At 39.6% G+C, this 23,113-nt stretch overlaps 1 protein-coding gene across 5 annotated transcripts in view; it reads right to left on the reverse strand.

The window, feature by feature from the left end:
• LOC104587875 (toprim domain-containing protein) overlaps positions 1-23,113 on the reverse strand; it is a 92,349-nt gene that overhangs the window by 20,388 nt on the left and 48,848 nt on the right. For all 5 annotated transcript variants that reach the window (XM_010245631.2, XM_088891320.1, XM_088891319.1 and 2 more), the window contains exons 14-17: positions 22,897-23,028; positions 8,603-8,664; positions 7,748-7,831; positions 461-592 (exon numbers count right to left, since the gene is read on the reverse strand). In XM_010245631.2, the coding sequence (XP_010243933.1) occupies positions 461-592; positions 7,748-7,831; positions 8,603-8,664; positions 22,897-23,028 (410 nt within the window). The remainder of the gene's footprint in view (positions 1-460; positions 593-7,747; positions 7,832-8,602; positions 8,665-22,896; positions 23,029-23,113) is intronic.

Here is a 23,113-nt window from a genome sequence, read left to right on the forward strand (position 1 = left end):
TATAGTGAAAGGGAACAGTGTGATTGCATTTTTCTAGAAGAATTTCAAGCTTTCATTATTCCAAATGCGCAAAAATCTGCTCATTACAGGTATGATTGATTAGAAAATTAAAATAATCAGATTCTCCGCAGAGAGAGTGGTAGAGAAGAGAATAAGGGAGAACACTGTACTAGGAAGATAGCTGAATGAACTCATCTTCAGTAGAGACTTAAATCTGTCCTCATCCAGCAAGTCAGTGATATATATATAAACTTCAAACTTCTTCAATGATAAGTCTGTAGAAGACTAAACCCACACACCAATTTTATTAATAAAAGCCAACAAGACACAATATCACCACTATCAAACAATTAAGGCCCTAGAACTATCATGTTTTTACTTTCATATCATAAAATCCTACACAATGAAAACCAAACCATGAAAGAAAATAACATCAGACATGCAAAAGTTAAATGCTTACTGGTTTGGAGGACGTTGATGATCCAACTCATTGTATGGATCTATCACAAGTCCACGAACTCCATGCCTTAAAACAACTGCTTTGGCAAGTTCAAGTACCCACTTAACAGAGGGTAGACAATCATCTTCACACCTGTACGACAAAAAGAGTAAACAAGTTAAGCTAATTTACCTGCAAAAAGACTAAATGCACAAAATATCAATGAGGTTTTACGTATTAATCTAAAGAGTTTAGTATTTGCAAGCTTGAAATATGCTAGTGGTTGTTTTCTTGTTCCCATCTAGCATTGATAGATCATCCACCTGCAGTCTTGATTCCTTCCAAGTTAGCTGCCCCAATTTGCCCAACCTCCAGAAGATGATTTGGTTGTCGTGCTCACTCCAAAAACTTGCTACCATCCAATTTTATGTGTGGAAAAACTCTCACCACTTTCCATGTAGCTATGATTCCCGTACTTCTTTAGGGAGTCATCATCAATAATAAATTAATGGGAAAAAATTCCTCACAATGAGATAATCAAACTCATAACCCAGGTATCTTCACAATACCTCTTCTAAGACAGTTGACACTGTTGAGTTTTGGGCTGATATCACTTGTTTTCATTTACACAGCATAGTTAAGGAGTTATTGAGCCAAAGGCTCATTAGTTTATGTTTAAGTTAAGAGTGTTTATTTAGATTTTACTAGTAGCCGACTTACTAAGGGCATGCTTGTCTTTGTATTCAGTTTTTTAATTGTTAGTATATAAGCTAATGAAAGGGGCGGCCAGACCTAATTTTGGCTTCTCCCATTCTCTTCAATTTATCTCCTCTTTCCTTCTCTGCATAAACCTTCTCTTCTCTTTCTTTTCTTCTTTCTTACACAGGTTTTATATCAAAACAGATCTTCTAAACTTTTCTACTTCGCATCAGAGCCGGTTTAGAGATTGTTTGAGTTGTTCCATCATGCAGCCCTAGATCAACTGACTGCATGATGAGGTAAGGACTGATCGAGGACTTCAGGTAAGCCCTAGTTTTTGGATTTTTTTTGGTGGATTTGCAATCCCTTGTAGCTGGTCTAGGGTTTAGGACCAAAATCAGGAAGAACTAGAGAAAGGGGAAGAATCCTGATTTAGTTAGGACTCTTCAATTTTGACCTAGAAAGTGGTGTTTTGGTTTTTTAGGGTTTCTCAAGTTTTTCTAAAGAGGGTGGTTCCAAGTCCCAACCTTTTTGGAGGCCTTTGGAGGGAGTGGCAGCATCTTCCCTTTCTTCTCCTACTCCCACAGAAAAGGGAATCTTTGGGGGAAGGGGCTTATAAGGTACTAGGAAAGTGTTTGAGGTTTCTAAAGGAGACAAATCTCTTTCTTTTCATCTCAAATTGATTTCCTAATCTGTTCTGGGAGTTATAGAGGGTTGTGGAGTTGAAAACAAATTTGCAAGCAAAATTGGACCAAGGAAGGAGGTGTCAAAGATCTCTTTGGGGCTAGAACCATCACTACAGTCAAGTTGGATGGTACAAACTACTTAAAATGGTCACAATATGCAAAAATGGCCATTGGAGCTCGTGGGAAATTGGCTTATGTCACCAATGAAGAAAAGAAACCTGAGACTAACTACTCCCGATGGGTACAGGAGAACTACATGGTAATGACTTGGTTATGAAATTCCATGTTACCCCATATAAGTAAGAACTTTTTCTGGGCTAACATAGCTAAGGAAATTTGGGATAGAGTAGCAGAAACTTATTCACAAAATGAGAAGGTTGCTAGACTCTACCGATTGAGAAACCAGGTGATTGCTACTAGGTAGGGAGATAAGTCTGTTACGATTTAATTTTCAACCCTCAAAACCTTATGGCAGGAAATAGATCATTTGGAGATTGTGGTTTGTGAAAGTAGCAAAGATGTAACAACTTATTAGAGGCCGGTAGAGAAGAATAAGGTTTTTGAGTTTTTAGCAGGACTTAACCCTAAATATGACATTACATGACAGCATATTCTTTCTCGGGATAGTGTAACTCTCTCTTTCAGACATATAACTTTGTGTCTGGAGAGAAGAGTAGGAGGAATGTGATGATGAGGAACCCAGGCCTTGAGCAATCAGCTATGGTTAGCACAGTGAAACCTAAGCCAAGTGGGGATAAGAGTGGAAATGAACTGTAAGAAACCTAAGCTTACTAGAAATACATGTTGGAAGCTTTACCCACACCTTATACCGAGCCAGCTCAAAAACAAAAAGGGAAATGTGAACATGGTAGTGGCTGGTGATTTATCAGGACCACCTACTACAGCTTCTCTAGAGTTTGTTGCAGTAGCTGCAGTGAGGGCCAAATTCAAGAGATATGGGCAATTTTTTATACAAAGGGATATAGCCAGTTCCAACTCATTATTAGGTGGACGACAAGGTACAAGTGGTCAGGAGGTAGCCATTCTACTTTGTTTGCACATACAGGTAGTTCACATGCCGCTTCAAATTATGTATCCACTACAGGTAAGGGGGGACCTCCCTGGATTATAGACACAGGAGCCTCAGAACATATGACCAACATTTCCACCATCTTCTCATACCACCTCTACTCTGGCAGAGATAGAGTTTCTACAGCCGATGGATCACATGTTCCCATTGTTGGGAAAAGGTCTAGCAAGATAACCAATACCATTACCCTACTCTTTCTGTCCTTCATGTTCCTAGATTAAGCACTAATCTTTTATCTATTAGTAGCTTGACAAAGAATTTGAATTGTCCAGTGACTTTTTCTCCTGGTCATTGTGTTTTGCAAGATTTGAAATCAAAGAGGCGATTGGGAATGCTCATGAGGTGAATGTAATCTATCTTCTTGATGCACTTCCTAATCATCTGAGTCATCATGTCAGCGGGAACATTGAGTCAGAGTCAATGGGTCAGATTATGTTTTGGCATAATCTGTTAGAGCATTTGTCTTTTGTTTCTTTGTGTTTTTTGTTTCCAAAATTGTTTGAATCCGTCAGTTTGTCCAACTTGGAGTGTGAGGATTGCCAACTTGGAAAAAATTGTAGACATTCCTTTAAAGAAAGCAATAAAAGATATTCTTTTGTTTCTGATATTGTTCATATTGATGTGTGGGGTCATACCATATTTCCTCTATGGGTGGCTATCGGTATTTTCTTCTATTTGTGGATGATTGTTCTCGATACTCTTGGATATATTTCACGAGATCTCGTGATGAGGTTTGGTTCAACAGTTCCATCAAGTGGTGCTAACGTAGTTTGGGGTATGAGTGGAAGTGTTTAGATCAGATAATGCTAGGGAATAGTTGAGAAAAAAAAACTAGCATCATACCTATTTGAGCATGGAGTAGTCCATCAGAGCAGTTGTACATACACTCCACAACAGAATGGTGTAGCAGAAAGGCATAGCAGACATATTGTGTAAGTAACAAGAACCATGATGTTGAGCTCTACAGTTCCAATTCGTTTTTGGGGAGATGTAGTTCTTACAGTAGTTTTCTTGATTAACCAAATGCCTTCTCGTGTTCTTGGATATAGCACTCCATTTAGCCTTCTTTTACTTGAGGGGGAGATGTTCCATATTCCTCTAAGGATTTTTGGATATGTATGCTTTGTCCATGTTCTTGGTCATCACTGCTTAAAGTTGGACCCTAAGGCGAAGAAGTGTGTCTTCCTTGGGTATGCAGGAAATCAAAAGGGGTATTATTGTTATGATCCAATCTCTAGGAGTTGGTATGTTACTTTGGATTTCACATTTATTTAGTCCACACCTTTTTTCACAAGGGGTTCTTCTCAAGGGGAGTGTTTTAGGGAAGGAAGTGAGTAATCTATACCACATCCTGCTCCAACTCCTTTGTCCATTCCAATGTTTGACCCCCACCTACTCCACCCCACTTTGCCACCTCTATTGCATCCTACCTCTCAGTGTTTTACACGACAGCACCTATGACAACACAGGGAGGTTGATTCCACAACAAAGGAGCCCACGTCACTCCATATCGGCTCATTGGGGATTCCAAGTTCAACTAACACAGACCTAGGTATGCCTCTTGTTTCCTCTGATGGTTTAGTTCCTATTGATACTACTACCCTTGCTCCTAACACCATTGCAGATGACCTCGATCTCCCTATTGAACTCCAAAAAGGGAAGAGGAAGTGTACTGCTCCTTGCATCTTACACTATCTTTCCTACAATGGATTATCTCCTTCTTACCGGAAGTGTTAGTGAGCTCTCTCCAAACCCGAGTGTTAGTGAGGCTCTTTCCTACAATGGATTATCTCCTTCCTATTGGAAGTGTTAGTACTGCTCATTGCATCTATACCCAAGAGTGGTAGTGAGGCTCTCTCCAAACCTGAGTGGAAGATAGCTATGCAGGAGGAAATGAAAGCATTGATTAAAAACCAGACATGGGAGATTGCGGATTTACCTTATGGCAATGAGACAGTTGGATGTAGATGGGTTTATACAGTGATATACAAGGTTGATGGAAGTATAGAAAGGTACAAGGCGAGGTTGGTTGCAAAAGGGTACACTCAAACTTATGGCATAGATTACTTAGAGACTTTTGCACCAGTGGCAAAGATGAGCTCAGTCTGGATTTTTCTATCACTAGCAGCTACATACTCTTGGCCGCACTTCCAACTTGATGTGAAGAATGCTTTTCCTAATGGAGACTTGCAAGAGGAGGTGTACATGGATCTCCCAACTAGCTTTTACAATGATGTGGATAAAGGAAAGGTATGCACATTGAAGAAGTCTCTATATAGTTTGAAGCAATCACCCAAAGCTTGACTTGACATGTTTAGAAGTGCATTGGTTGTATTTGGCTATACTCAAACTCAATCTAATCATACTCTTTTTGTGAAAAGGAGGGGGGTCATTGGTGTCAGTTTTGATAGTATACATGGATGACATTGTAGTCATAAGAAATGATTTGAGTGAGATTGATACCTTGAAGAAGAACCTGCACAAAGAGTTTGAGAATAAGGATCTTGGGGTGCTGAAGTACTTTCTGGGCATTGAGGTGGCAAGGTCCAAGAATGGGATCCTCATCTTACAGAGGAAGTATGTTTTGGATCTACTACAAGAAACAGAAAATCATGGGATAAGGGCAGCTGATACACCTATTGATCAAAACCACAGGATAAATGCTTCGGAAGGTGAACTAGTGAAGGATGTTGGAAGGTATCAGAGATTAGTGGGCCAGTTGCTATATTTATGTCTGACACAACCAAACATCTCTTATGCAGTGATTGTGGTTAGTCAATACATGAATGCCCCACAAGTTCAGCATTGGGAGGTTATTGACTGGACACTTTCCAATTTAAAGAGACACTTAAGTAGAGACATATTGTTTGCTGACCATGGACCGTTGAAGTTAGAGGTTTATACAAGTGTTAATTGGACAGGGTGCCTAGATGACAGGAGATCTACATCAGGAGTTTGCACTCTTGTTGGAGGTAATCTAGTTTCATGGAAGAATAAGAATCAAACAGTTGTGGCAAGGTCAAGTGCAGAAGCTGAATACAGAGCCATGGCACCCAATGTTTCAAAGCTCCTCTGGGTCCTTTCCTTGTTATGAGAGATTGGAGTTGAGACCAAAGAACCTATGATGCTATACTATGACAATCAAGCAGCAATTAACATTACCCACAACCCAGATCAGCATGATAAAACAACATATAGAAGTGGATAGACACTTTATAAGGGAAAAGGTGACATCCAGAGAAGTTTGCTTACCATATGTTGCATCTGACTTGTAGCTTGCTGATGTTCTTACAAAAGGTATTGCAAGAATCAAGCTGGAGCATCATCTACACAAGTTGGGAATGTGTGACATCTATTCCCAACTTGAGGGGGAGTGTTGAGTTTTGGGCTGATATCACTTGTTTTTATTTACATAGCATAGTTAAGGAGTTATTGGGCCCAAGGCCCATTAGTTTATGTTTAAGTTAAGAGTGTTATTTTAGATTTTACAAGTAGCAGACTTACTAAGGGCATACTTGTCATTGTATTCAGTTTTTTTATTTGTGAGTATATAACCGAATGAAAAGGGGGGCCAGACCTAATTTTGGCTTCTCCCATTCTCTTCAATTTCTCTCATCTATCTTCTCTGCATAAACCTTCTCTTCTCTTTCTTTTCTTCTTTCTTACATAGATTTTATATCAAAACAGATCTTCTAAACTTTTCTACTAACTAGTATCCAATCACTCACTAACGTAAACAGTAAACAGATTGAAGACCCCCTTAAACAGGCTCCCAAACTATCCCAACATCACTCATGGAATCAACATTGTTCTCAATTCAGTTCTCAATCTCCTGCATAGAGTTCGGCAACAGATATGATATAGAAAAATTAGTACCTAATTCTCAATCCTTAACCAATCAAGGTAGGCAAAGTTTCTACTGATTTTAGAGACGAATGATCCAAAAAACACCAAACCCTATTAACAAACCAGATGCAGATCAATCCCATAAACTATACATGGAAAACCAGGAATTTTGTAATTTTACAGAAATTTCTTAAAAAATTATAGAAAAACTGCAACAACTCCAAAGTTTCACAAGAATCATACCAAAATTCTTCTAAAATGAAGATCAGAATCTGGGATACAACCGTTATATTAACTTATATCAGTTACCATTATATAATGACCGCTGAACCTCTCAACACTAATGATCAGCATTGTTAGATCTCTATAGAGCCTATGATCCTAGAAGCATAGGTTGAGCACAAAGAGGAGAGAAAACCGGGTAAGATCATCATCTGGCACCAACTTGATTTTATTTTCTTTGATTTTGTACAAGTATTATGAGATTAGAAAAAGTAAGAAAGAAGACGATAGGAGAGAAAGAAACCATGTTTGAAGAAGGGAGAAAAGATTGCGTTCAGCAGCTTTACTAATACTTATAATCCAGAAATAAAAGCAAAATTACAAAATAAAAAGAAAAAACACTCTGGCCTAATACTAATAAAATAGGTATGAAAAAATCTTTAACAATAACAATATCTCATCACACTGATAATGGTGTGCCAACTGTTATGCTCATTTAAGTACCCAAGTAATGTAGAATGCTATTTTTTCAACCTAATTCAATCCCATGGAGAAAAAGCAGAAAGATTTGTTTTCTTCAAATATCAAGGGCCCCTTTATCCTTGGCATTAGGTCTCAAACCACACATGTATAGCTTGCCAACAGCTGGCCAATCCTAAAGTTCACCAGGCCAAAGTTCTAAAGCTTACTAAACCTTCATAAGGGAAAAAACAAAGAGAAGAAAAGTAAACAACAAAGATGATAATATCAAAACATCAGACTCACCGTATGAGATAAAATGTATCATTCAACCATTCCTTCCCTAATTCCAATTCCTCAACGCTCATCCGCTCCATAGATTCTCCATATCTATCATTAGACAAGTGAGTGTGAAACAAGCAAGCAATTTCCATCTGCTATATAACATTAAGTAAACAAAATTATGTTTGGGAATGCCTAATACAGTGAGATTAATCCTGCACAATTCTATCCTCATAGGCCAAATCTGGATAACTTGAGTCAGGAAAATAAAATAGGTTTACCCCTTGAAATCATTAATAGACATTTAGTATGTAATATCAACCACATACCAATTAACCAATTTTAATACAATAATAGATATGTAGAAGAGATGTTCTTCACAAAATGGAAAACCACTAATTCTTATGGAGTTCTAGTATCAGAAGCATTGACTGAAGTATCTTGGATGCTTTATAAAATAAGGTTACGGTCTCCTTGGGAAGGATACTCATATTCATCGTTCATATATCCATAGTTGTAAAGACAATCCCTAGGAGAAAAGGCAAATTTCTGAGATCACCTTGCTCCTCATCTTCATGCTTCCATATGGGAACTGTAATAATTTTAGGTGTAATTCAGCTAAAACCATATATTGTATAAATAAGGGGGTGTAGAAAGGCATTATAAAAAACCAATTTCAACTTAAAGAACCATGCAAGTTTCTTTTCTGTTCTCTCTCTTATCCTCTCTAACCAATCTCTTTGTTAACTTTCTATTTCATTAACAAAACAGAGACCCATGCCTAGTCTTTCAAAAAAATATGTACTCCTTTAACACCAACTCAAACATCAAAACGGACTTAATGAGCTAAGACCATCTCAGTTATCCTCCCAAACTTACCTTGCACTGAAGAAAGGCTTCTTGAGGTGCTTCTCCAAAAGCTTTCTTGCATGTTCACGAACCTAGAAATCAGTAGGATGGGCAGGTTTTAGAAATAACTAAATGAGAATAACAAAAAGGTAAAATAATATGGATATCTTTATTCTAGTAGCAGCACTTGAAAATGGATTCATACTCAAACTGCAGAAACACACTCCAAGAATGTCAATAGCACTCAAGGTTGATATCCCAGGCACAGAAAACCAGATGTACCTTACGGTATCATATCGGCTCTAAAAACACCCTTCAAAAATTCTGAAATTTAGCCAGCTAGCTTTCACTTTTGCAAGTTCTTTATCCAAATATTATCTTTTATTCAACAAGATAACACAAACAACTCATGCCTTTTTTGTGTGTAAACCACAGCTTATGCTTTCTTAGTGAAAAGGTATTTTAAAAGATATTTACTGACAACTGTAGAATGGTGAAAGTGAAGCTTTGACATTGGCTAGCACAAATCTGGAAATTCCAAAATGCCCTAGATATTGCACAGCAAGAAAAACAAGAGATTTATTGTCTAAATAACCGAGAAGATATTCAAAATTTGATGTGAAGTCATATGAAGCTGATGCAGGAGAAAACACATCAAACCACGAATTTTTGCATTTCCTATTAGTTTGATTTGTTTAGTCATAGTTTAGTTCTGCTTAAAAAGTAATATTGATTTTGCAACGTGCCAACCAGCTCATTGGTACGGTTTCCTGCTGGTCGTAGCAGAGACTTGGGGTCGAATCCCGCCTGCACCTGAGTTGGGGGGTTATGGGATGGGGGATGGGCTACCCCCTGTTGTGTAGCCCTTCAAAAGATATAAAAACAAAAGTAATATTGATTTTTTTCAGTTAGGAAATGTGAAAATTTGGCAAAAACAGGGCAAAGAAAATTTGGAGCTTATTTCTACTATTTGTTACTTTTGGAAAATGATAATAAAAGCCGTTGAGTGATTCTATTAACCATAAAGGTGACTCCCCAATTTTTCGCCTTTCTCCCACTACTCTCTTGCCCTCTCATGCTATCTTTTTGAGCTCAGCCACAAATAAACAACAAAAACCTGGGAAAAGACAATCGAAACAACATCAAACACGGGACAGTATTGATCCCAGTTAAGTCTTCTTTAAACTTCTTTCAATTCTTACAGTCTTTCTCTAGAGATAAAAAATTCTCTCAGTAAATCAACATACTCATGAAGCCCATGTTTAATTCAGCCATCCCCAAATTTTATGTCCTTTCTGTCATAACAAAATAGCTTTAAAAATTAACATTAAAACACTACTTTCTAATAGTTAATAATTTCAAGATTTCCCATACTTCCTGCCAAACCATCTTAGATTGCAGTCAAATTAGGTCACTTCACTTTTTTAGTAAAATTAAATGTATTTGTTCACACATCAAAACAGTACCCAAGACTGATAGCTATAAAGTGGGCCATGCCACCCATGGGCCAGCAAGGCAGGGCCTGTATAATTGGGCTGTGCTGGCCCAAGACTATAGCTATAAAGCATGGTTTTAAAACCGACTCGGAGACCAAACCGGTAAGGGGTCCAGTTACCGGGTTGAATGGTCCGACCATTCAAACCGAACAGTCAGCCCATTCTGACAAAAAAATTAAAAAAGTAAAAAAAAACAAACAAAACAGTCAAAACCGTTTGAACGGTTCGAACGGTTAACTGCCCAGGTCAGAGGTTTGCTGACCAAAATCAACGGTTTTTGAAGAAAATCCGGTTTTGGGGAAACCAAAACCGATCACCTGACTGGTTCCAAGTTTTTCTGGTCCGACCGTCCAGTCTGGTTTTGAAAACCATGCTATAAAGTCGGTCATGCCACCCATGGACCCGCAAGGCAGGGCCTGTATAATTGGTTTGTGCTGGCCCACACGTACACACACACACAATAGATCAAATCAATTGTATACATTAAATTCACATGAAATAAAATTTTTAGTTTTTTCTTTTCACTTTGTTCTCTAATTTGCAAAAGTGGGACATGCCAGAATGGCACAAACCACATTACAGTTCTACCCAAGACCTCCCCATACATATTTACAAATATCTTTTTTTGATACAATACATATTTACAAATATCAATAGCATTGTACTGTAATCAACTGCTTACAAAAGAGTCAGTTAAAAAAAATAGCATGTGACTCCCTAAATTAGTGAGACTAAGGCGATTGTTTCCTTAAACATGAGAGAGAGAAATAGTCTAGATTAAAGGATTCATTGATAGAGCAATTCTGACAGATTATAACAAAAAATGGGGAACTAAATCATAGCAAAGATGACTATTGAAAGCTGTTTTATTGTTAGCAAAGGTGTTTATGACATTGTAGTTAAGCTAGCAAGGAGGCACCAAATTAAGGACATTTATGTAAAATCTTATTAGCATATAAATACCATTAACATGGTCCATGTGAAGAAAGTAAGACACACCCTATTCTTCCATCTTCTTTCTTCTTGTTCTTTTTGGTGTCTAGATGGTTATCTCAATGAGACAGTTATTAAACCAGATGAAACAGTTATCAAGGCCTTTTCACAATGGAAGCTGGACAATGGAAAACTAGTTTCCTGGATCCTGAGTTCAATTGTTCCCATATCGCCATCCCCATGAGAAGAATGCGAACAGCCTTTGAGATGTATACCTACTTGAAGGTTTACCCTCAGCCTAATTTATCAAGATAATATCAAATTGAATCTGAGATTTTTGCTTACTGTCAGGGGGATAAAAAGGTACAAGAATACAATGCAAGGTTCTTTGACCTGTGGGCAGAGTATGAATTGGTTCATATTGATCCGTCGAACTCATTGAAGTGTGTTAAGTATCTTCAAAAATACTTTGAAAAGAGAAAAGTGGACCAGTCCTTAAGAGACTTTGACCAGAATATGACATAATAAGGTTTTAATATTTTGAGTAGAGGCACCCTTCCAAACTTGGATTCCGTGATGGGAGAATTACTACAGGAAGAGACAACACTTGTGACTGCCACAGACATAGATGGAAAATTGATTGATTCCAAGGCTGATACAGTCTTTGTTGTGCAACGTAGTACAAACTCTTTTGTCAAGTACTCTAAAACCAGTGTTATGAATGTATGGGTTTGGACACATTACATCTCATTGTAAGAAGAAGAATGTCTGCACCTATTATAAACAGCATGGTCATATTATTCCAGATTGCCCTATTTGGCCATCCAAAGGAACTATGAAGAAGAATCAGCCACGAGCATATCAAGTGACTAAGGAACAAACTACCAATACATCTGCTCCTAAGGGTGAATCTTCTGCTTCCGTGGATGAGGAAAAGATACGACAACCGGAACCCTCTGCTATCTCATCTACAGTTTCCGCTATTGATTCTAGAGCAACCAATCATATGATTGGTGCCTACCCTGAACCCTCAAGAAAATTTTCCAAGACCCTCCATAAATACATTGTTGCTGCCAATGGTGAGAAATTGAACATCATTTGGAGTAATAACTTATGCCTTAAGCACTCACTCTCAACTTCCTTTTCCCTTACTAAGACCATCTTTGTTCCCAATCATAATACTAACCTTGTTTCAATTGGTCAACTTGTTGATGAAGGTCACATTTTGACTTTTCTTCTTAGGTTGTTTGATTCAGGACCACTGGGAAAGTAAAAGGGAAGGGGTGTAGGCTGGGCCACGTGTTTGCACTAGAGTTCGAGAAATCTCATGCAGCAAAATAATCATCTACTTATTTCAGTTCTTCATTTATTCCAGTTTTGGGTCAAAGAAATGATGTTCAGGATATTTGGCATAAATGCTTGGGTCACCCCAATTCTGAAAAAACTTAAATTTTTGTTTGGCTCTGGTTTTATTAGAAATAAAGTTCCCTCTTTACAGACTTTTGATACATCTTGTAATACTTGTTGTTTGAGTAAAAGTCGTACCTTCCCTTCTCTCACACAGTTGAACATGCTACCTCTCCTTTTGAGGTTATACATAGTGATGTATGGACTTCATCTGTTATTTCACGATTGGGATACAAGTATTTTGTACTAATTATTGATGATTGTACCAAGTACACTTGGATTTACTTTCTCAGACATAAATCAAAAGGCTTTTCAACCTTTTGGTTGTTCCATGCAGTCGTAGTGTGGAAGAGGAGAAGCAGGTTCAGGTATCTCTTCATCTCTCTCTCTCTCTCTCTCTCTCTCCCAATCCCCACAAATCACCACATGGTATCAGAGAAGGTTTTCTGGGTTGAAAAAGACCTACGATTGATCCCTCCTGCCCTATTCTTAAAAAGTGTTTGGACGTGGCTGTTTCTGCAGAAACCCTAGCAGGTTTCTGGCGGCTGTTTCTGCAGAAACCCTAGCAGTTTCTGGCGGCTGTTTCTGCAAAAACCCTAGCAGTTTCTTGCGGCAGTTTTTTTGGGGAAACCCTAGCAGTTTCTGGCGGCAGCTTTTGTGATTTTTTTCTTGGCCGTAATAGCAAGAAAACCCTAGGAGAAGGGTGATGCTGGTGCAGACTCCTCTGTTCAATGCTGTGAAGTCAAGTTCAGATTAGCACCTTCGTACAAGTGCTGAACAGGTGTGTTTTTTGTTTCAGTTTGTCTCAGTCTTCTTTGGCCGATGGTGCGTAGGGCTCATGCCTTGATTATATAGTTATTTGTTTGGACGTTGGATGGTTAGAGTGTGTGAACTACAGTCAGACCGATTGTAATGTCTGTATTGGTGGTGCTGAACCGATTACCGGACTGGTTTATTGTTCTGTTTGGACGTTGTGTTGACTGAACCCCTTGTTCTCAGCAGTATTCCCTTTGTTCTCAGCAGTATTTAATGTTCTTTTGCTCACATTCTAGGAGTAAACCCTGAGTTGCTCAAATTCTGATTGTGGCGGTTGTGTTGTTGGGTGGTATTTGGACTGGTTTTCAGTAGTATTCGATGGCAAGTCATGAATTAATTTCATCGGGGGCTACACCAACCCGCAGCACAGCGGGTATGGGAGGTGAAAACATGGTTTTTCCCATGCCAATTACCCCTTTAAACGGTCTGAACTACCTGGAGTGGGCTAAGAGTGTAAAACTCTATGTAACGGCAAGAGGTAAAGCTGGTTACATCAATGGAAGGGCGAAAGAACCCAAGGGTGAGACGGCTGAACATGATAGGTGGGACCAAGAAAATAGTATGGTGATGTCTTGGCTCCTCGCAGCCATGGAACCTGATGTGAAAAAGAATTTTATGTGTGCAGACACCGCCAGTGAGATCTGGGAACAGGGCAGAACTACCTAGTCTGAGCAAAGGCATTATGCCAAGGTTTACCAGTTGCAAGCTGAATCCTCAACATGTAAACAGGGAAACCGTAGCTTGTCTTCATACTATTCAGCCCTTACCTCCATATGGAAGGAATTGGACCATTATCAGGCCATAGAGTGGAAGCACGATGATGATGCTAAGGCCTACAGGAAGCTGGTCTCTCAGCAACGGGTGTTGGCTTTCTTGTTGGGACTGAACCCTGCATATGAACCGTTGAGGGTGCAGATCCTACGAAGCAAAGAGTTGCCTACGGTTCACGAGGTATACTCCCTTGTCCAATCTGAAGAAAGCAAGTGGAATGTGATGGTTACAGCTTAGGGGAAGCAACAAGTTGCCTTGGCTGCAATGAATAATAGCTCCGTGAGAAAGAAAAGTGACCCTAAGAAGGCGGATAATAAAGATAAGCTGTTTTGTACCCACTGTAGGCGCTCACAACATACACGTGACACTTGTTGGGACATCCACGGGAAACCCAAGTGGGCAGCAAAGAATCAAGAACAGGGTAAAGGTCATTTGAAGAAAATGAGCACAGCTCATGTCGCAACCCAAGATACTCAAGTTGTCGGTAGTACCCAGGACCACCCTAATAAGTCTGACCCCAAGGAGGATATAATGAATTCCTTCAGAGAGCACCTGGAATCTTATGGTAGGGCCTTGCAGCAAATGGATAGCTCAGTCACTGGTACTCCCTCTACTTCATTTGCATCTACTTCAGGTAATATGGCTTCTGCATTCCATGTCACTCCCACAGATTCCCCTTGGATCATTGACTCAAGGGCCTCCAACCACATGACCAGTAAGCCTAACTTATTCCAGTCTTATAGCCTTTTGTCGGGAAGGGATAGAGTGAGACTTGCAGATGGCTCTTTTTCTTCCATTGTAAACCAAGGATCAATATCCCTTCCCCATGGCCTTAACCTGAATTGTGTATTGCATGTACCTCAGCTTCCCATAAACTTGCTTTCAAATAGTAGCATTACAAACTCCTTGAATTGTAGTGTGACATTTTTTGCTGACTCGTGTGTTTTTCAATATCTAACTTCTGGGAGGGCGATTGGTAGAGGAAGCCTAGTGGATGGTCTCTACATTCTCGACAACAAAGCTGGTCTCTCGGTGTCATCCTCAGAGTAGCAAAGTCAGTCAAATAAGAGTCAAATTTTCTTGTGGCATAGTCGTTTAGGTTATGTTTCTTTCGAAACAATAAAATCTTTGTTTCCAATTTTATTTAAGTCATGTTCAGTGTCAGAGTTCATGTGTCAAATGTGTCAGTTGAGCAAACAATGTAGAACAACTTTTCACTCAAGTAATAAAAGATCAAATGTTCCTTTTCATGTTGTGTATTCTGATGTATGGGGGCCTACCAATGTAATCTCTGAGGGCGGATATAAATACTTTATTACATTGATCGATGATTACTCTCGCTATGCATGGGTAATTCCTATGAGTAGCAGAGACGAAGTTCCAAAGATAGTGAAAGACTTCCAGAGGATGGTGTTTATGCAGTTCCATGTTGAAATACAGATCTTCCAATCTGATAATGCGAAGGAATACTTCCATGGGGAGCTCAATGAGTTCTTCGCCTCCCACGGATCTATTCATAGGAGCTCATGCGCCAGAACACCACAACAAAATGGTGTTGCAGAAAGGAAAAACAGATACCTTCTTGAGGTAGCCCGCGGGATGATGTTACACATGAATGTCCCAAAAAGGTTTTGGGTGGATGCTATACTTGCAGCTGCGTATGTCATCAACCGCATGCCCTCCAGAGTATTAAACTACATGGCCTCTCATCAGTTATTGTACCCTCAGTCTCCTTTATTTTCCATCCCCATGAGAGTCTTTGGTTGTCGGGCCTTTGTCCATGATTTGTCTCCATCCCGAGGTAAGTTAGACCCTCGGTCCATTCCTTGTGTCTTTCTGGGGTACCCCTCCTCTCAAAAAGGGTATCGGTGCTTTGACCCAGTTAGTAGTGTGGAAGAGGAGAAGCAGGTTCAGCTCTCTCTCTCTCTCTCTCTCCCAATCCCCACGAATCACCACACATGCCATAGAGCGTGTACAGTTCCAATCAAGTGCCCAGATCCTTCACTCAAATTCAAAGGGAGAAAACTATGATGGAGATTTTCTGTCCTATTTGAAGAATAATGGAATACAAATTCAATGGAGTTGTCCAAACACTCGTCAACAAAATGGTGTGGTAGAGCGTACGAATGGACATGTTCTTAGTGTTGTGAGAGTTCTTTTACAAGAATCACATGCGCCTCCATTTTGGGTAGTGGTAGCTAGTACAACTATGTTTCTTATCAATTGTGTTCCTTCTTCTTTTCTTGCTAACATGTCTCCTCATCAGAAATGATTTGATTGTCCTCAAAATTTGTCTAATCTTCATGTTTTTGGATGCGTATGTTTTGTACATCTTCCTTTCATGAATGTTCTAAACTTCTCCGCAATTTGTTTTGTGCTTTTGTGGGGTATAGTCCTAATCACACAGGGTTTTTTTGTTATGATTTTTTTGGAGAATTAAAATAAAAAAAACTCATTAAAAGAAAAAAAGATTCATACAACTCGAGGGGTATTAAGATAACACCCAGCCAAAACCTTACACAAATAAAGTGATACTCCTTTTGCTCACTCTACTCCTTTGTGTCATTCTACTCATGTTTCTAGACCACCTGACCGCTATGGTTTCCCTTTAAATCCTAGCTCCTTCTCTATTTTCTTATCTTCCACATATATTCCTTGCTCTTACCAGCATACCAATAGCAGCCCTGAGTGGAAAGATTCCATGGTCGTAGTGGTTCAAGCCTTGCATGAGAACGACACTTGGGACCTTGTTCCAACTCCTTCAAATGCTTCCATTATTAGGAGCAGATGGGTTTACTCAATCAAGTTGAAGTCTGATGGCTCACTAGATCGATATAAGGCTCATCTCATGGCTCAAGTTATACAGAGGAGTATAGTATTGATTATGAAGAGACATTTGCTCCTGTAACTAAAATCACTACAGTCCAAATTCTTTTAGCCCTCTTAGTTGTACACAATTGTTCTATCAGTCAGTTGGATGTGAAGAATACTTTTTTACATGGACATCTTAAGGAAACAGTGTATATGAAACCTCCACCTAGGTACTATAGTGATCCTTTTCTTGTTTTCCAATTGAAGAAATCATTATTGGACTGAAATAGGCTCCTCAAGCATGGTTTGAAAAATTCCAAGACGTCATTGTTGATGTTGGATACAAAGTGCTTTTGATCATTATCTCTTTGTTCGAAAAAGGCCTCAGGGTATCACAATTCTCCTCCTATATGTGGGCAATATGTTGTTGACTAAAGATGATGAAGGAATTTGGGAACTCAAATCTCTACTTCACAGTTCCTTTCACATGAAGGATTTGGGCCCTCTTACCTATTTCTTAGGGCATGAAGTCCAATAGAGTAATCAAGGATATTTTGTTTGCCAACTTAAGTATGTGTTGAGCAAGAGAAGAGAGGAGGAAGAGAGGAAAAGAGGAAGAGAAGAGAGGAGAGGCGAGAGGATTGAAAGCCCCAAAAGAATACTGTAGGCGTGTGCAGTAGTTATTATTTATACTAGTCTGGTCGTACAACATAAAGTATGAAGAAATTACAAAAGTACCCCTGCGGTACTAAACTTGTGTACATCAACATCTGCCAACACTCCCCCTCAAGTTGGAGCATAGATATCAATCATGCCCAACTTGTCACAGAGATCATGATGTCTGGAATGGTTTAGCCCTTTTGTAAAGATGTCTGCAAGTTGGTTCTCAGAGCTGACATAGGGAGTACATACTTCGCCTGTGATGACCTTCTCTCTAATAAAATGCTTGTCAACTTCGATGTGTTTTGTTCTACCATGTAGCACTGGGTTAGCAGCAATGCTTATAGTTGCTTTGTTATCACATAATAGAGTCATAGGTTTGTCCACTGGGAGACCCAACTCACTCAACAGATTCTTTATCCACATACCTTCAGCTACTCCGTGGGCCATTGCACGATATTCAGCTTAAGCACTGGATCTAGCCACCACGTTTTGCTTTTTACTCCTCCATGTAACAAGGTTCCCTCCTATAAAGGTGCAATAGCCACTAGTAGACTTTTTGTCACTTTGAGATCCAGCCCAATCTGCATTTGTATAAACTTCAACTTTCAAATGCTCGTGCCTTTGAAATAACAAGCCAGCACCAGGAAACTTCTTTAGATATCGGAGAATTCTCTCTGCTGCTTCAAGATGAGTGGACCTAGGTGCATGCATGAACTGACTGAGGACACCAACAGCATATGCAATGTCTGGACGAGTCATAGAAAGATATAACAATCTCCCTACAAGCCTCTGAAATTGTTTCACATCCTTGAGAGTTTCACCTTGGTTGTCACCTAATTTATGGTTGGGGTCAATGGGAGAGTCAACTGGCTTCACCCCCATCTTTCCAGTGTCCTGAAGTAAATCTAGGACATATTTCCTTTGAGAAATGAATATACCCCTTTTTGATCGGGCAACTTCAATTCCAAGGAAGTATCTGGCAGGTCCTAAATCCTTCACTTCAAACTGAGTGGCAAGGAAACCCTTCAACCTCTGAATTTCATCCTTCCAGTCACCAGTAACAATTATGCCGTCCACATATACTATTAAGGCAGCCATTTTACCTTCTCCTCTTTTCACAAACTGTGTGTGATCTGATTGACATTGCTTGTATCCTTTCTGTTGAACCGTAGCATGGAATCTGTTGAACCAAGCTCTTGGTGATTGTTTCAGTCCGTATAAAGACTTCTTCAACTTGCACACTTTCTGTTCATTGCCTTGAGCCAGAAAACCAGGGGTTGAATCATATAAACTTCCTCTTCAAGGTCACCATTCAAGAATGCATTCTTGATGTCAAGCTAATGTAGATCCCAATCCAGATTAGCAGCAAGAGAGAAAAGAACTCTAATGGAGTTCATCTTGGCAACAGGGGCAAAAGTTTCTGCAAAATCAACTCCATACCCTTGAGTAAACCCCTTTGCCACTAAGCGAGCTTTATACCTCTCCACCGTTCCATCAGCCCCATGCTTGACAGTGAACACTCATTTACATCCAACTGGATCATTTCCCTTAGGAAGATCAACTAGTTTCCACGTGCCATTTTTATGAAGGGCATTAATTTCTTCATTCATGGCATTTGTCCATTCAGGTACTTTAAGAGCTTCTGCCACATTCTTGGGGATAGGGACACTGTCAATAGAGGTAAGGAAAGCACGAAATGAGGGTGAAATGTTCTCATAGGAAACAAAGTTGGAAATGGAATGTTTAGTAGTGCACAATCTAACACCTTTCCTGTGAGCAATAGGAAGGTCAAGGTCATTAGCAGCAGAGGAATTAGTTTCAATAGAATTAGGAACATCATTGGGAGCCAAGTTACCTGAGTGGGTATGATCCTCCCCCGAGGAGTTTGGTGGCACTGGAGGTACAGCTTCTGGATTCTCCACAGCTCTTGAATTTGGTTGGCCTTTGCAACGACGAGAAAAGACACAAAAAGGCGGAGGATCAGGAAGAGAAGGGAGCTGAACTAGTTTCTCCTCATGCCTACACTCCCCCTGAGGAGAAACAGGAAAAAAAAGGCTCATCTTCAAGGAAAGAAACATCCATGGAGACATAGAATTTCCGAGAAACAGGATCAAAACAACGGTACCACTTTTGAGTGAAGGAGTAACCAAGAAATATGCAAGGGATAGCACGAGAATCCAATTTCCCACGGGTGGGACAAAGCACCGACAACCAAATACACGAGGAGGAATAAAAAGAAGGGGGGCCTTAGGAAAGAGAAGTTGATGTGGGGCTTTGTACTCTAACCAACGAGAGGGCATACGGTTAATGAGGTAGGTAGAACAAAGAACAGCCTCAAGTCAAAAATGTTTGCGAACATTTATATGAAGTAGTAAACCCCGAGCCACTTCAAGGAGACGTCGGTTCTTCCGTTCAGCCACACCATTTTGTTGTGGTGTGCGGGCACATGAGCTACGGTGAAGTGAACCACGCGAAGCAAAGAACTCCGTGAGATCACTATGAAAAAACTCTTTTGCATTGTCTAACTGAAAAATTTGGATTTCAGTCTGAAATTGAGTGAAGACCATCCGTTGAAAATCTTGGATAATTTTTGGTACTTCCTCCCTGGTTTGCATCGGATATACCCAAGTATATCTCGAATAATCATCAATGAGGGTAATGAAATACTTGTACCCACTCTCAGATGGTATAGTAACAGGGCCCCACACATCAGAATGAACAATGTGAAGAGGAAATTCAGATTTACTGATTTTCTGAAGAAAATAAGTTCTACAATGTTTACTTAACTGACACATTTGACAAGAGAAATCGGAAACAGACATTGACTTACACAGTTCTGGAAATACAACTTTCAAAGACTCAAAAGACAAATGACCAAGATGACAATGCCATAAATAAACTTTACTCTTACAGGACTGATTCATAGACTCTGTAACATGAAGACCAGCCTTATTCTCTAGCATGTAAAGTCCATCAATCATACGTCCCCTACCAATCGTCCTCCCCGAGGCCAGATCCTGAATCACACAATGAGAAGGGAAAAAAGTCACGGAGTAGTTTAAGGAGTTAGTAACACTACTAACAGAGAACAAATTAATGGGAAATTTTGGAACATGAAGAACATCAAAAAGGGTAAGACCAAGAGGAAGAGAGAGGGTTCCTTGACCAGCTATGGAAGTGTATAATCCATCAGCTAGTCTCACCTTGTCTCTTCCAGAAAGAAGGTGATAGATAGGTTTGAAAGTAAGAGGACGTACCAGTCATGTGTTTTGACGCTCCAGAATCAATGATCCATGGAGAGTCAAGGTTGTGAGAAGCAACATGGAAAGATGTGGCAGGGTTACCTGACGTAGATGCAAATGAGGTTGAGGGAGGAGCATCCATCTGACGAATTGCTCTACCATAGAGCTCTAAATGATCACGGAAGGAAATCATAATATCCTCCTTCGGGTCAGATCCAGAGAGATGTGTCTAAGTCACAGTAGGAATGGGGGGCTGATTGTCCCGAGTAACCATGTTGGCCATGTGGTATTTCTTTGTACCTTGCTGTCTGGACCTTTTATTCACATCTGAACCTTGCTTCTTAGTCAAATCTTGAGCCCATTTTGGTTTCCCATGAAGACCCCAACAGGTATCCTTGGTGTATCGGGGTTTCTGGCAATGAGTGCACCACAATTTGTCCTTATCTTCTGTTTTTTTCTGGAGATCTCCTTTCCTGGAAAAAGATCCCACACTAGTAGAGACACCCCCTTTTGCTGCCAACACAACTGCATCCCCACCAGGGTTGTTCATCAAATTCCTTCTGCTCTCTTCAGATTGTACAAGAGCATAGACTTCCTGAACTGATGGAAGATCCTTAGAACTGAGAATCTGTACTTCAGTCCATCAACAGGGTAGCCGAACAGCAGTAATACAAAAAAAAGGAGGAAACACCACAGTCAGATCATAGGGCATCAACAGTCCATCAAAAAAGGGTGCAAAGAAAATATAAAAAAACTTCAGTTGAATACCAGGGCACCCGAACAATAGATGAACAGTACCTTCTTGAACATCAGATGATAACCTCTCTGTAAACCAGAGCTTTCTCTATGAACATCAGATGATGGCCTCACTACAGCCGAACAGACAATGGATACAGCATCTGGGCTGGAAGATGAAAAGTCTCTATAGCTAGAACTCCTTTCTGCACTGGAAGGTGAAAAGTCAGGCAGGCATCTTCTAGCTTAAGGTCAAACAACAGATGGATACAGCTTCTGGGAGATGAAGAGACTAACTGCTTGACATTGGAGGATGAACACAACAGATTTGCTTGACACCACCCTTCAGGCCTGGACGACTTGCTCTGATACCATGTTGAGCAAGAGAAGAGAGGAGGAAGAGAGGGAAAGAGGAAGAGAATAGAGGAGAGGCAAGAGGACTGAAAGCCCAAAAGAATACTGCAGGCATGTGCAGTAGTTATTATTTATACTAGTCTGGTCGTACAACATAAAAGTATGAAGAAATTACAAAAGTACCCCTGCGGTACTAAACTTGTGTACAACAACATCTGCCAACAGTATGCATCTAATCTTGTCAAGTTAGTAGGCCTTATTGATAATAACTATCATTCTATATTTTTGCATATTTCAATTTTTCCACCAAGTCTATAATTTTTACAATATTTTCATATGATATGTCCAACATTTCCGACATGAATCCTAATATTTGGATGACCGACATTTCCACCAACACCTACATTTTAAACCTTGGGGTAAACTTCTAAGGAAGAACACAAAACTGGTCACTCCATCAACCTATGATGGAAAACACCATTCTAGTGTTGAGGTTGTTTTTTTCTGGCTACTAGTAGTAAGCTTGAGAATAATGACTTAACTGGCATATAGTGTTATGAATGTAAGGAGTACAGACATGTTGTTTTACACTATAAGAAGAATATGTGTACTTACTGCAAGTGGCAAAAACATACTGAGTGCCTACTCATCTACCAAACGGAAATAGGACAGACCAAACAAAACTTATCACAAAACATATCAGATTATAATAGAAGGGTTAGAAGCTACAATTCCTTCCATTCCTACTTTGGATTCAATATTTCAGTTAAGGGTGAGACTCAATGTTCTTAAAGAGGAGATGTGACAACTAGTGTCTATTCTCAGAAGCAAGTCACGATAATGAGAAAGGAACAAACTAACTTAGTTGGCTGATAATATGGCAGTGCAGTAGTATCAAATTCTCAGTGAAAGCAACAGATTTTCTTACCTTTTATGGTGTAGTCCCAGATTCCACAGCTTAAAATTATAATTAATCTTGCATTATCATTTTCTTAGTTCTAACTGTTTATAATATGCACCTTATTTCTATGAATCAATGCTCATAATCTTTCTTTTCCAAAAAAAGAAAATCAATTCAATTACTCGAGTAACTTGCCTTGTTTTCCATTGAGCAAAGTGCAAACTTCCACCCATCACTTTCATTAAGATTGCACAAGAGAGCATCAATCCACTCACTCTTGCCAGAATTGGGAACACCTGTCACTATGGTCAGCTCTCCTGGCACAACCTGCTCTAGACAAAGAATTTCAGCAACAAGAAAAAGAATGTATTCACTACAAACACAACAAGTGACTCACACACAAATAAATGGC

The sequence above is a fragment of the Nelumbo nucifera genome, chromosome 7 (assembly GCF_055504915.1).
Source record: "Nelumbo nucifera cultivar China Antique chromosome 7, China Antique-T2T, whole genome shotgun sequence".
NCBI lineage: Eukaryota > Viridiplantae > Streptophyta > Magnoliopsida > Proteales > Nelumbonaceae > Nelumbo > Nelumbo nucifera.